Genomic DNA, 14,052 nt, shown 5'->3' with positions numbered 1-14,052 from the left:
GCCACCAGGCTCATGGCACCCTTGAACGGGCCGGGAGGTGCATCGGGGCGGGGTGAGGGGAGGCTCGGGCGCTTTTGCAGTTTGCTGTACCACACCTCAGTCTTGCCTCCCCCGGGCTCGGGAGGCTGCCCGCGGGTGAGGCTGCCGAGGAACCAGTCATGGCCACTACGCAGAGCCGTGATTTAGCATTTTATGCGGCGGTGGCAGCCCTGATCTTGCATTGGGAGCGCGCCGCAATATCGGAGTTTTCTGGCTACTTCTGGGAAAACTCCTGATGTGGCTGTGCAGAAGGACGGGGCCAGTTCCCAGCTCTGGCTCCCTTCAGCAGAAGGGCGTGCGGGGCGGTCCGTGCGGCTCCGGCGGCGGATGAAGGCACCGGCACGAACACCCACGACAGACGCTCCTGCCCGAGCCCCGTCCGGCGCCTCGGCCGACGGGCAGAGCCCGTGACCCAGCTCGGGGTCTCCCCCATCTCGGAGCCATTCCCGGCCCCACATCTCACCCAGTCCCGCAGGGCGTCGCGGTGTGCACTCTCCGAGACACCCCGCCCGTCCCCGCAGCCCGAGCGCGGCCGCCCCGGCGGCGGAACCCCGGCCCGCTCCGGCCACCGCCCCCCGCCGCCAGCGCCGGCCCCAACTCCTCATTGGCCGCGGCCGCCGGAGGGCGGATGACGCCCGGGCGGGAGCGGGTGCCGGGGGTATAAAGGCCGGGCGGGCTGGCGGTGCCGTGCTCCCGCTGCCCCGCGATGCCGCGCGGCTTCCTCGTCAAGCGCAGCCGGCGCCCCGGCGGCTCCTACCGGGCGCGCCCGAGGGAGCGGGACCGGGACCCTCCGCCCGCCCCGCCGCCCCCGCCGCCCGCTGGCGGGGACAGCCCCGCCGCTAGACAGGTAGAGGAGGAGAAGGGAGCCGTCGCCGCTTGCCCCGCGACGTGGCCCCCCGGCGGCGGCTGTGGCAGCTCCGGGCTTACCCCGCCGGAGGGTCCGGCCGCCTGGGGGGCGACGGGGCCGTGCAGCGCGGCGGGGCCGCGGGCGGCTCTCTTCGAGCGGTGTCTCAGCTCCCCCGCCTCCGCCGAGTCCTTCCCCCTGGCCGCGTCCTTCCCGCCCGCCGAGAAGCTGCTGCTGCAGCCGCGGACGCCGCTGCCCGCCCCGCTTCTGCCGTCGGTGCCCGCGCTGAAGCGGCCGTCTCGGGCCAAGGCGCCGGCCAAGAAGGGCAAGGCCACGCGGAAGCTGAGCTTCGCCGACGAGGTGACCACCTCGCCTGTGCTGGGGCTGCGCATCAAAGAGGAGGGGCCCGAGGGCCGGCCGGGGCCGCCGCCGGGGCGCACGCCGCTGGGCGAGTTCATCTGCCAGCTGTGCAAGGAGCAGTACGCGGACCCGCTGGCGCTGGCCCAGCACCGCTGCTCCCGCATCGTGCGCGTCGAGTACCGCTGTCCCGAGTGCCACAAGATCTTCAGTTGTCCCGCCAACCTGGCCTCGCACCGCCGCTGGCACAAGCCACGTCCCGGCCCCAGCACCGAAGGCGCCGCCTCCGCCCCGCCGGGCAAGGAGAACAGCCCCGAGCGGCGGCCCCGCGGCCCCGCCGCACCCCAGCCACCGCCGCCGACTCGTCAGCACCGCGGCGGCGCGGACAGCGCCGGCGGCGCTCCGGCCGCCCCCGGCTCCGGCCCCGGCCTAGCTCACCGCGGTGCTCCCGGTCCGGGTGGCGGCCCCGGCGGGGAGGCGTTCGCCTGCCCCTGCTGCCAAAAGCGGTTCCGGCGGCAGGCTTACCTCCGCAAGCACCTGGGCACCCACGGGGCAGCGCGGCCTGCCGCCTTCGGCCCGCCGGAGCGCGGGCCCCTCACCTTCGCCTGCCACCTCTGCGGCGCCCGCTTTCCCTCGGCGGACATCAGGGACAAGCACCGGCTGTGGCACGCCGTGCGGGAGGAGCTGCTGCTGCCGCCGCCGCCCGCCGGGGTGCCCGAGAGCGGCGCGGCGGGCGGCGAGCGGCAGGGCTTCCCTTGCAAGCACTGCCCCGCCACCTTCTTCAGCGCGCCCGGGCTGGCGCGGCACGCCAGCAAGTGCCACCCGCCGGAGAGCAGGCAGGTCCTGCTGCTCCAGGTGCCCGTCCGGCCGGGCTGCTAGGCCCGCGGCCGCCCCGGTGGGACTGCTCCGAGAGCCCGGGCTAGCCGAGCGAGCCCTGGCCACGCTGTAATTCGTATGGAAAGTCGCGGCTCTCACGGCTACGACGTCGGAGGAGCCGCCCGGTGACTCCCGCCCGCCTTCCCCGGCCGGTGGGTAGCGACGCGGGCACGGCGGCGTGTTCAGCCCACGGGCGGCACTGCCGGCAGCGCTCTCGCCGAGCCCCGCGATGGAGGGAGCGCCGCGCAGCCCCCCTGACACCGGGGCGGCCGCCGGCACGGCCCCGGGCTGGCGGCAGCAGGCGAGGAGCCCCGCCAGCGTCTGCCGGGAGGCGAGCAATGCCGAGGCGTCGGGTGGCGGTCCACCGCCAGTACATCTTCCGTAGCGACGGGTAGAAGTTCAGCTGTATATAGGGTATCTAAAGAGAGGAATTATTTTTCGTGAGAAAAGGAGCCTGATCTAGTGACCTTGTTTTAATAGCCTTAGCCCCCGAGCTTCAACATTCGTGAGGTGTTTTGTTTGCTGTACTCTGTACTAAGATAGCCGAGAAGGTAAATGTTCATACTGTCAGTGTCAAGTCATATAATAGCTAGCAAAACGTATGGGAAATTAATCGTGCTGTCTGCTTAATTGAAATACGAGGTGTTAATCTTCTATGGCTTCTCCTGCTTACTCTGTGTCTCTGTACTCTAGCAACCGTGAGGTAGGCAAAACACACATCTCTGGCAGCTGGCCGTTCCAAAAGCTGCTCCGCTCTGTTAGTGGCTTGTTAGTGCGGCACCGACAGTAGCCAGAAGGGCAGTTCAGTCTCACCAGGCTGGGCAGCGTGTGGCTCTGCCAGCCCCTGCATCGCAGGCAGGCGAAAAGGACCCTGTGTGCGGCTCGCCTTTTCAGCCGACCTCCAACCCCTCGCCTGTGAGCTGCGCTTTCGATGTGAGCTCCTCCGAGTCTTGTGAACAGCTCAAATTAGGACATGAAGCAGTCTTTAGACATGTTCCTAAAGCGCAGGTGACAGGCTACCTTCCTTCTCCCTAATGACACCTACTTTTAGCAAAGCGACCCGCGGTGTGTATTCTCCTGGCTTTGACAGTGCTCTGGCCAAATGCTTTGAAATGCTTTGAATTTACCAGCTACTGACACCTCAGCCAGTATTTGTTTGTTTATTTATTTACTTATTTAATTTCTCCATGAGTGCTTGTTTCTAAATGTGATTGCAGATGAGGCTAAAAATAAGGGCAAGAAAATTCAATAAAAGATTTAAAACAAAGCTCATACCTTTCTTGAATTCAGCAGGGCAAAGTGGGTCAGCTGGTGATTTCTGAAGAACCAAATTGATCCCAGTCGTAGTCTTTGTTCTAACACTCTCTCAAATGAGCACACAAAATATTTCAACCTCTTGATTAGCATCATCTAAAGCAATTATTTCTGTAGTTTCATATTTTGCTACACACAACAAAAGATGTATCATGCCCAAAGGCTGCAAGCAAGCGGTAAGTGATTTATGTTAAATGTGCTTCACGGACTTTGTCATTTTAGTTCCAGAACCTGGACAAATGAGTGAATACAATATAACCTAATGCAGCCAAGATTTGGTTTCTGACAAAGGAGGCTAAACTTGCAACTCACTAATATGCCAAAAATAAAGCATGTTATTTTAAGCTGTGCATTTTTCCATCGTTTGTTGGCAAAAGAGACTTAGGTAAAAATGCCTGTTTATACAATTAAATGAGTTTGCCCCTGGAGAAAGTCACTATGTTTTTTTTTTTAAATCATGGTTCCTCTTTCTCCCCTTGTGTAGTCCAAGATGAAGGGCTCCAGACCACACAAACGTGGTGATTATTAACTGCTCCAACAATTAGCACTTGAACAACCAGCCTGCAGGAGGGAACGGCCTGTGCTTTGTATTACCTGCAGAGCTACGTGCAATGTATCTGCTAGATCTGGGGGAAAGCTTTCAGTTGTGCATTCTTGCAAAATTGTGTGTACTTTTTAATACAAATGAAAACTGTGTATTGCATTTAACTGGTCCATGTGCATGTAATACACAATTCTTCTATAAACTGGACTAAGAATCTAATCAGTGAGGTGAATGACTAATATACAAAAGGTGGTAAGAATAATTTTATTGGATTATTAAATAGCATGTCTTCTCTTCAACCATTACAAATTTGTAGATACTACATGAATGACAATACATAATTTCTTTTTTAATTGTTGCCCGTATGATATATTTACACATGCAGTTAGTACCGATGCCATGCTACATTTTGTTAACAGCATTTTGTTGTTTACTAGATTCAAAATGTGAGCATTTCATTTTCTGTAGGAAAATACCTCGAGGTGGGTGGAACTCGTGTACTAATCTGCGCTCAGAAGGTTGAAATTATTAACATTTCAGGCCAGGCTCCCGGAGCATGTTCCCTTTTCTTCCTTAGTACCCATCATCACAGCAATGAATTTCTATCAGGAAAGTGTTTGTTTTAAATTTTTTTTTAATGTAAGAAAAAAGAATATACATCTAGATGGAGCAGCCTAATGATAACGGCTAAAACTCATGAAACTCAATGGCATTTACTGTCGATACCACTTGGAAAAGCAAACATTATAAAAATATTTGGAAGCCAAGCATAAGTAGGATTTCAGCACAGTGATTTTTTTTTCTGGCATAGATTATCTGCAGAGTTATGAAATGATAAGATCGCTTTATGATGAAAGAGTTGGTGCTATGAGCGAATTATTTCATTTGGATTCTGTAATGCTTGAAAGGCCATGGAACTATTTTATTCTCAACATAAATAATCTGTACACATCTTGTGACATTAACATTGTGACATCTGACAAAGACTTTACAAATGCAACTTCAATTTAAAATTGTACATTCATTTTCAAATTGTACATATTTCTTTCTTTCTTACACAGAAAATTGCAATGGGGCACAATAAATATACTGTAATCCAACTGCAGTCTCCAATTCCATACTGACTCAAGATCAACCAGAGTTAAAACCCAAAGTTAATCATCCATGATCATCCAAGAAAGTAAAAGGTGCAGGATACAAACTGCACTGCAGAGAAAAAAAAGGCAAACTGGAGTTTGATAAAAAAACCAAAGCTAAGATATTAAAGTAAAATTCCAGTGTCACTGTTTAAAATAAACATACAGAAAAGGAGTATGCAGGGCATGGGCGCACACACATGAGACACATTATCCTTGCATGAAAGGTGTGAGCAGTAAAAAAACCCGAAAGGCGGTGAGTCACTGCGAGGAGGGTGGCCAGTTGCTGTTCACTAGAAAGCTGCAGGCATCTTGCCACTTAGGACTTGTTGGCTGAGCCAGAGGAGCGGCGCAGTTTCATGGACATGCGGCTCTTGCTAGTCCGAGGAGACATTGGAGAGGCTAAGTCTGTTCCATCCACCTGTGCTGTTGCTGCTGCTGGAGTTTCTCCCAGCTGAGTCTCTGGGCAGAAGCCTGCAGAGGACAGCAAGAACCAGACGGGTCAGTGCTGCCTTCTGCATTTGCAGCACAGGATCTCTTAGCAAGGAGCAGAGAGGAATTTCAGTGCTGCTGTCACTGCCACAGCATCTCCTAGCCCTTTACCAGCTGTGGTTGATGATATTGCTCATGGAATTAGCAAATGCTACAAATCTACCTCTAGAGAAAAGATGACTCCAGAAACCACTGAGCTATGGGACTGCAGAACCCCCTCGGCTCTGAGCAACTGAGGCAGCACTGAAGTGGGAAACGTTCTCCCGCTAACCAGGAAAACAAACAGCTCCAGTTCCCTTGCAGGGATGGGGAATCATTAGTCAAACCACAACCCAGAAGAATCCAGTCTTTAATGAGAACACGAAGGTTAACAGCTCATTGCACATGAAGGGAGCTCTAGGAATGCTGCTGAAGAGGTGGAGTGAATTGGGGGCCAACTGAGAGAGCAAAACATCTTCTCCCATCCCAACTTTAGTTGGTGCTTCAAAAGACAAATTTCTACAGGGCCCACAAGGCAGAAGCTTGAACAGATTGTACTAAGTGGATGCACTATACGTTAACGTTTCTTTGTAAAAGGAACAAGATGAATTTGAGACAATGATGTGTAATTCATTAGCCCAGTGAGCTACACTCCAGTGGCCCCAGAGTCCTCATTGCAAGGGGACAAGGCTCTTTCCTACAAACAGCCTGTCTCCAAATCTTCTTCCACAGAAGTACAAAAGGAAAAGGAGAAAATATGAAATCAAAATTACATTCTCCTTCCCATAACACAGAAAATTAATACTATGAATTCCCATCCATAAAACTAAACTGCATTTTCATTAGCCATTTACAGAAACTGACAGTGTGATTGAACTCAACTACCTCAGTTGACTCTGAAGGCTTCTGACCCATATAAATTAGAGACAGAAGCCTAGTCCTGCAGGTGTCAATGGGGAAACCCCTGTGGACTGAAGTAAGCCAGAAATCACTTGCTATTTCTTCCACATCATGCTATTAACTGGCAATTTTTTTAAAATAATAATGCAATAATCAGAACTGAAGGTCTCTCTGCCTCAGTATACGTTTCACATACAAAGGGTGCAAAAGTCATTCAAACCTGGTCATGATTTATTTTGAAAAAGTCCTCTAAAATCGAATGAGGTCATAAGGTAAGAAGTCTAGGAGCACATTTAAAAGATTGTTATAAACCTGTGGTATTTAGCAACCTGGCTGTTTTCCTCACCTGGTCCCTCACCTGCCTGCTCCAGAGCAACAGCATGGTACTTTCTATCTTCAAACTGACACGACCCATCAGAGTGACAGGGGAGAGAAAGGGCTGTTATTTGTTCCCCAGCTGGTGACAGTAATTTTGTTCATGAACTAGGTACTTCACTGCCAAACAATCTGGAAAAGCATGATAATGCCTGACTCACTGCGCCTTATAGAAAAAGGCAAGCAGGGAAACATGCATTTGCATTTTCTGAAATTCTATCTTGTTCTGATTTTACAAGAAATTAAAGCATTTCAAATGGTGGAAATTAGAGAATAGAAAATAACCGTTGTTGTTTTGCACAGCATACCATTCACAGCTAGCGTGAAAGACCTTCCGTTTCAAGCCTTTGCCCTTTACCTTGATGTGGCCAATGCTTTCTAGTGGAGGTTTTGGAAGGAGAAGAAATATCACAGCATTTCTTTCTTTGTTGAGAATGAAGAAGTGATGAGGAAGGAGGAGTGGAAAGAAGTGAGGAAGGGGGAGGAGAAAAGATAAAAGATAACAGGTGTGAGACATGAGACACGAACCGCAGAGATTGAAGGGTATTAACAGATGAGCACAGAAAACGGAATTTCGAATTTCATTATGCAATTGCTGCTCATGCTACAGGTTAAAGAGAGTGATGAGTTAGTTATGTGCAATGAAGCAACAGCTCTGAAATCCAGCATCATACTTACCAACTAAGCATTACAAGAAAAAAAAGGAAGGGAGAGAGAAAGAAAAGAATTCTATAACATTATCCAGATCCAGCAACCTTATTAATAGCAACTGAGATACATCCTAAACACTGTCTGAAATGCTTGCTTAACATCTGTGAAAACAGCTAAATACTCACACACATACACACAGTTGAGAAGGAAAAACAAATGGCAACTTGATATATGGCTTCTGCTCCCCAGCTGTTTCACCAAATATTTTAAAATTATAGCCAGTCTTAACATGAGACTCCTGAAATCATGTAAAGAAGAAAAAGCAGCTAGTTTTAAGCTAGTTAGTCTGCATTGAAGGGTTAAACCCTAGTGTGAAATTTTATCATGTGTTGTTGGATAAAGAAAACCTCAGTCTGCCCTATTATTTCAATTAAAGTATTATTCCAGTCGTACCTTAAAATTTTGTTTCTGATTCCTGCAGACAAAAGCACAAATTCACATTTAACCACATTTTTTTAAAGAAACTTAGAGCCATTGAAGAACAGAAGTCATGTAAAGTGATTTTCACATCTGAACATACCACACCAGAAGAGTGAAGAATAACAGTACTTAAAATATATTTAAAGTCTGACAGAAATTAACAGATTAATTAGTAACTAAATTTCTTTGGATTTTAGATAAGCATATATATACATACATACGCTCATACACACATGTGGATATTAAACATGGTATATAAAAATTTTGCAGGTTTTGCTTCCCCTTCAGAGTTTTAAAATTTTCACTCTAAAATGCTATTATCTTTATCTCTCTCCACAATTGTCCTGGTTCTGGTCAGGACAGGGTTAATTTTTGCAGTAGCCAGGAGGAGGTATGGCTGGGACCTGGAGGTTATTCTGTACCACCTTGTGTCATTTTCTGGGGAAGGGCTCACTTCTGGGTCAGTGCAGTGTGGTGCAGGAAGTGGTTGGGTATTACTGGGAGGGGTGTTTGCTTCCTACATCAAATTGTTCACTTCTTTCTTGTACCCTCTGTCATTAGCACTGTTGTTGTTACTGTATGTTTTCTCATCTCATTGCTGTTTCCAGTAAAGATAGTTCTTATCTCTCGAGCTTTACCTTTTATGCCTCCAATTCTCCTCTCCAGCCTGCTGAGGGGAAGGGGAGTGGGAGTGATGGAGCAGCACATGGTTTGGAGTCGTTTCAGTGGGAACACTGAATCGGAGAATACCATTCCTAAAACACAACAGCCTTCTTTGGTGCCCAGTGTGAGGCACAAAGGGTTGAGATAACAACAGATCTGCCCACAGTGAGTTGAAAACAAATTTTATCTAATCTTATTTGATTTGTTGTATTAGATCTAGATCTACTGGTCACAGTGTTGCTTGGTCTGCTCATGCGGGTGCGGTACCTAACCCTGTGCATGTTTCTGTATATGCACTATGTGCTCATAGAGCAGGGAGAGGAATCAGGATTGCTTTGTTGCTGTGCTATGGGGTATCAGTTCATGACATGGTAAGATAAAGGGCAATGAGGGTAATTTGGGATGTGTATTCAGCATTGCTCTCCTATCCTTACTCAGGCACTAGCTCTGGGAGTCCATTAACAATCAAACCCAGTCTGTGGGAAGAACAGGGGGGATGACTTTCCCCAGCTTTTCACCTCCTTTTTCTCCTTCAGACCTGTTAAAACAGCTTTTGAGAATTTAGAATTCCTGCTGGATGTTAAGGAAAGCATGTTCTGGTTGCTAAGTCTGCCATATCTCCTCAGTGCAGTCTACACCGTGTTTAGAGTAGGTCAGGAGTCAGAGATTTCTAGGGAGGTCATTCAGAGATCTGCCCTGAGGGTGGATAGTCATGAGTGGATGGAACTTGGAGAAAATGTCCCCAGTTTTGGGGAAAATTCTTTGCTCCAATGGTTTGGCAGTTCACCTGCATGACCCTGATAAAGTGACAGAATATTTGCAAGGAGAATGCTGTGGCAGCTCCAAAGAGGAGCAATACAGAAGAAGTGTGTGCATCTACATGATGTACTTTTACAGCCAACTTCTCTACGCGGGCAGTGATGTCTTGCCATAGTTCAGTCGCTCAGATGGTTTCCTTTTGCCCTGCCAATCGCTCTTTTTCCATCGTTCTAGCCACCCCACAGAGCATTTGCCACCATCCATGAGTCAGTGTAGAGGCAGAATGCTGGCCATTCCTCTTGTTCAGTGACATGTGAAGCCAGCTGGATGGTTTTCAGCTCTGCACCCTGACTTGATCCACCTTGTCCCTCAATATCTTCTGTGACTCGCCATGTAGGACTCCATACATCACCCTTCCATTTTCGATGTATCCCTACAAAATGCTAGGAACCATCAATGAAGAGAGTGTATCCTTTTTCATTTTCTGGTAGCTGATAATATGGGGGGGTTGGAGTTGGGCTACTGAAGAACACTGCAACAATGGACAGGTGGATCAGGTTGCCAAGATTAAAGTGTCTCAGGTGGATCTGGACTGGCAACATAAGGGTGAATTATTTCTGACTTGGTGGGCCCATAACACCTCAGGTCATGGGCTTGTGATTGAGTGGTGGACACTATATCCTAGGTTATCCGTAACTGTGAAACATGCACTGCAATCAGCCAGGCTAAATGGTGGTGTGGGGGACGATGGTTGAAATATAAATGTGATGAGGCCTGGCAGATTGATTACATCGTACTCCCACAAATCTGCCTAGGCAAGCGCCATGTGCTGACAATGGTGGAGGCAACCACTGGATGGCTGGAGACGCACCCTGTGCCTCATATCACTGGCCAGAACACCATCCTTGAAGAACAGCTAATGTGGTGACATAGCACCCCCAAAAGAATTGAGTTCGACAATGGGACTCATTTCAAAAATATCCTCATCGACACCTGGGCCAGCATGATATTGAATGGGTACATCACATTCTGTATCCTGCGCCAGTCTCTGGGAAAATGAAACAGTACAATGGACTATTAAAAACCACATTGAAAGCAATGGGTGGTGTGACCTTCAAACACTGGGATCTGCCTTCAGCACAGGCCCCCTGGTTAGTTAACACTAGAGGATCTACCTTGCTGGCCCTGCCCAATCAAAACCTCCCTGTACCTCCCTGTGGAGCACATGAGAAATGTGTTAGGGAAGACAGTTTGGATTAGTCCTGCCTCAAGCAAAGGCAAACCCATCCATGGGATTGTTTTTGCTCAAGGACCTGGGTGCACTTGATGGGTGATGCAGTGGAACAGGGAAACACAGTGTGTACCTCCAGGGAGTTTGATTTTTGGGTTAGAACAGTCTGTAATATTGAATTGTACAAAAGTGGTTGCTGAATGACACTGCCACCGTATGCCAGAACTACCATGGACAATGAGTATGAACTGCACCAATTGTAGCTCCTGGTGCAGCTTGCTTATTTGACAAGTGACAAATAACACCTGACAGCACACCAGCCCTCCTGCCCTGGAAGATATCTAGGACAGATTGAACCCACAGTCATTGACTAATGGAAGCCAACAGACACCTTGGAGGGATGGTCATTGACTATGGAAATGATACTCATGCTTACGCATATAGCTGGAAGGTGTAGGATCTGTGTATCAGCAAAGGATGATGGAGATGGTATAGAGTAAGGGGTGAAAAATGTCCTGGTTCTGGCCAGGACAGGGTTGATTTTTGCAGTAGCCAGAAGGGGGCATAGCCAGGACACATAGGTTATTCTAGATGACTTTTTCCAGGTATGGGGGAAGGGCTCGCTTCCAGATCAGTGTAGCATGGCAGAGGGAACAGTCGGGTATTGTTAGAGATGGGGTATGTCTGTGCCCCATGTGAATTGTTTGCCTCTTTCTTGTACCTTCTGCTGCTGTTCATTTTCTTATCTCATTGCTGTTTCCAGTAAATTGTTGTTATCTCATCCCATGCCTTTTATGACTCCAGTTCTCCTCTCCAGCCCATCGAGGAGAGGGAGAGGGGGAGTGATCAAGTGGCACATGGTTTGGAGTGGTTTCAGTGGGAACACTGAATTGGAAAATACCATTCTTAAACCACAACAACAAAATACTTAGTTATCTAAAATATAAACATAGGGTTATATATGAAGGCTTTATGGACAAATGATGTGAAGCCAGAAAGTTCTATTAAAAAAATAAAATAGATATCTGTGGATTCTTAAGAGGCTGAAAAACATTAGGAAGTGATCCGTATTTTTCTCCTCTTAGGTTTGACAAGTGACAAATACCATAGTCTGATGAGCTATGATATTTTGGGGCCATAATGCAAAGCTACTTCAATTGCTTCTAAACTAGGAGGTGGGTCAACAAAGTTGAAATGCGACATTTTTCACACTCCATTTGAAAAATTTTAGAATCTTTTAATGATAGTATGTCGGTTATTTGACTCAGAAATTAACTATTTAAAATGGAATCCTAACTATACAAAGATTAAATTAGAAGTGAGGTGAGATGGAGGAATCTGGAGGTATCATAACATATGCACTGCCATGACTAATCTCGCTCATCAGTGCTGACTTTCCAAGGTGAAAAATTCACCAAGGAGAAGCCTGACAGGTTGCTGCATGGTAAAACTACTCTAAGCACTTCCAGCTTTATCACACATTGTTGTCTCGATCAATGCAGTCCTGAGTGCTGTCTCTGAAAATGACCACAGAGTAAAATACAATTTGTGCATGTTGGTAAATTTTGATGGTCTTCTAAGATACTTCACCACGTCCCATCTGACCTTCAGGAAGAGGGCAATTATTTTTGTACAGCTTATGCCCTTCACCACTCTTACAAATTTCAGTCCAAATCTGGCCAGGTTGTCTGTCATGCTCAGCAGCTTTGCTAGAGTCAAGTCAATCAAGTCTCTCACTAATTTTGTGAAATGAGGAAAGGAAGTGAGAGCAGATTTAGAAAGACTGCAAAAGCAGCTGCAAAGCAAGGCAAAAAGGTGAGGAAGAGATGGTCTAAAGGCCTGAGAGACCAGAACTGGGTAGAAGAGAAAGAACTAAGAGGCATGAGAAAGAACACAGCAAAAAAGATTAAGTTTATGGCAAAACAGCAGCCAAGTCCAAGGCCAGTGAATAATACTCTTCAGAACCTAGACTGAACCATGTGTGTTAGGTAAGCCTATTGCCCTCTGTCAGCCTACAGTGAAACCCACTGGCAAAATTCCCAGTCTTTCCACTACAGAAATTCAGGCAGAGCTAAGAGAGCTTACCATTCCTACCAACTACTGTCCTACCTCAGTCTGCAGGAGGTGGTGGTGCTAGAGGTTGCAGTTTGCTTATGTATCCTGTTAATCAGTGTTACAGAATTTATTTTGCCCTATACTTTATAACAAAAATTGAAGTAATTACACAAGGCAAATGTCACAAGAAAATAAAGTCAAAAATTCAGAAACTAGGAAAAGTCAGGATTAAAATTTAGTTTTGTCCCCTTGTGTGTATGCATGGGATGCTCTTTAACTGAACAATCCTACTCTTTTTTTTTTCAGTAGATCCATTTCATTAAACGTAGGAAGTTGATCTGTTTGGGTTTCTAGCAGTCCACACCGAATTTACTGTCTCAAAATGCTGAGTGGACCTTCACCCAAGTAGTTGACTTTAGGACAATAGTTCAGAAATGCTTCAGCTGTTCCAATACGAATTCTGTGGAAAATGTCAGTAAGTTTTGAGCTTTTGCTCTGATTTGGAATAAAAAAAAGGCCTTCTTAAGTTTGGACTGGAGAAGAGATAATGAGAAATTCTTCCAACCCTGCCAGGCACAGAACCCTCACTTCTGTATTTCAGCTCCACTTCCAATCACAAACCACCACCACCAAGTGTTACTCAGATCCTTCTACAGTGACAAAAGCACCATCATTCTCATCTACGAAGGTGTAGTACAGGGACAAAAGGATTATTAGTTTCACCATTTTGCACCAAGGAAGCAGCGGAAGAAAATGCAAGCTGTTGAACTTGATCTTTAATTGTGCAATGCTAAAGCATCATTACCTCTACATTCTCCTGCTTCCCTGCCTGTATGGTGGCAACCCCACTTACTTTGGGAGTGGGGCAGCAGAACTGTTCTGAATGCAGGCTTGAAAATACAGGGATGATTGTTGGGGCCAAAAAGCCTGATGCTTTTGTCACAAGGAAAATACTATGATTAATGTAGAAGGGCCTCTTCTTTAGAAAATTTACTGTAAAAAGGTACTAGTCTTAGTAGGAAGAAAGGGAACAAAAGAAGACAGAAAAAACAAACCCAAGACATTTTAAAGATCAGAATCTTAGCATCATGAGGTCAATATGTTCTTCAATATAATTGAGCTTATCATTGACAGTTCCCTCAACCTATTCTGGTGTCACAGAGATCTGGTTCACTCAATATCTGCATAGGACGAGTTACTCTATTTAGCAGAGTATTTGCAGTTACTCAATTTAACAGGAACAGCACAAGGTAAAAAACACAGAGGCAACTGAATTGCATTCTGTCATTAAGTACAGGTAAATCTCAATTTCTTTAAATGTACACATTCACTACATTGGTCAGGTTCCCAAACATGG

The 14,052-nt window shown here is 47.5% G+C and overlaps 2 protein-coding genes across 2 annotated transcripts in view; one reads left to right on the top strand and one right to left on the bottom strand.

The window, feature by feature from the left end:
* Positions 1–662: 662 nt before the first annotated feature.
* Positions 663–5,221, top strand: INSM2 (INSM transcriptional repressor 2). Its single transcript, XM_032112674.1, has one exon. It carries the CDS (start codon positions 746–748, stop codon positions 2,117–2,119), a length of 1,374 nt encoding a protein of 457 aa, XP_031968565.1. The 5' UTR covers positions 663–745; the 3' UTR covers positions 2,120–5,221.
* RALGAPA1 (Ral GTPase activating protein catalytic subunit alpha 1) overlaps positions 4,225–14,052 on the bottom strand; it is a 130,942-nt gene continuing 121,114 nt past the window's right edge. Inside the window, 1 exon segment of the mRNA XM_032112672.1 lies at positions 4,225–5,584. Within this exon segment, the coding sequence (XP_031968563.1) occupies positions 5,430–5,584 (155 nt within the window). The 3' untranslated portion in view covers positions 4,225–5,429.

The sequence above is a fragment of the Corvus moneduloides genome, chromosome 6, assembly GCF_009650955.1.
Source record: "Corvus moneduloides isolate bCorMon1 chromosome 6, bCorMon1.pri, whole genome shotgun sequence".
Classification (NCBI taxonomy): domain Eukaryota; kingdom Metazoa; phylum Chordata; class Aves; order Passeriformes; family Corvidae; genus Corvus; species Corvus moneduloides.
Note: the sequence above shows the minus strand (reverse complement) of the source record. Positions and strands in the feature narration are given on the sequence as shown.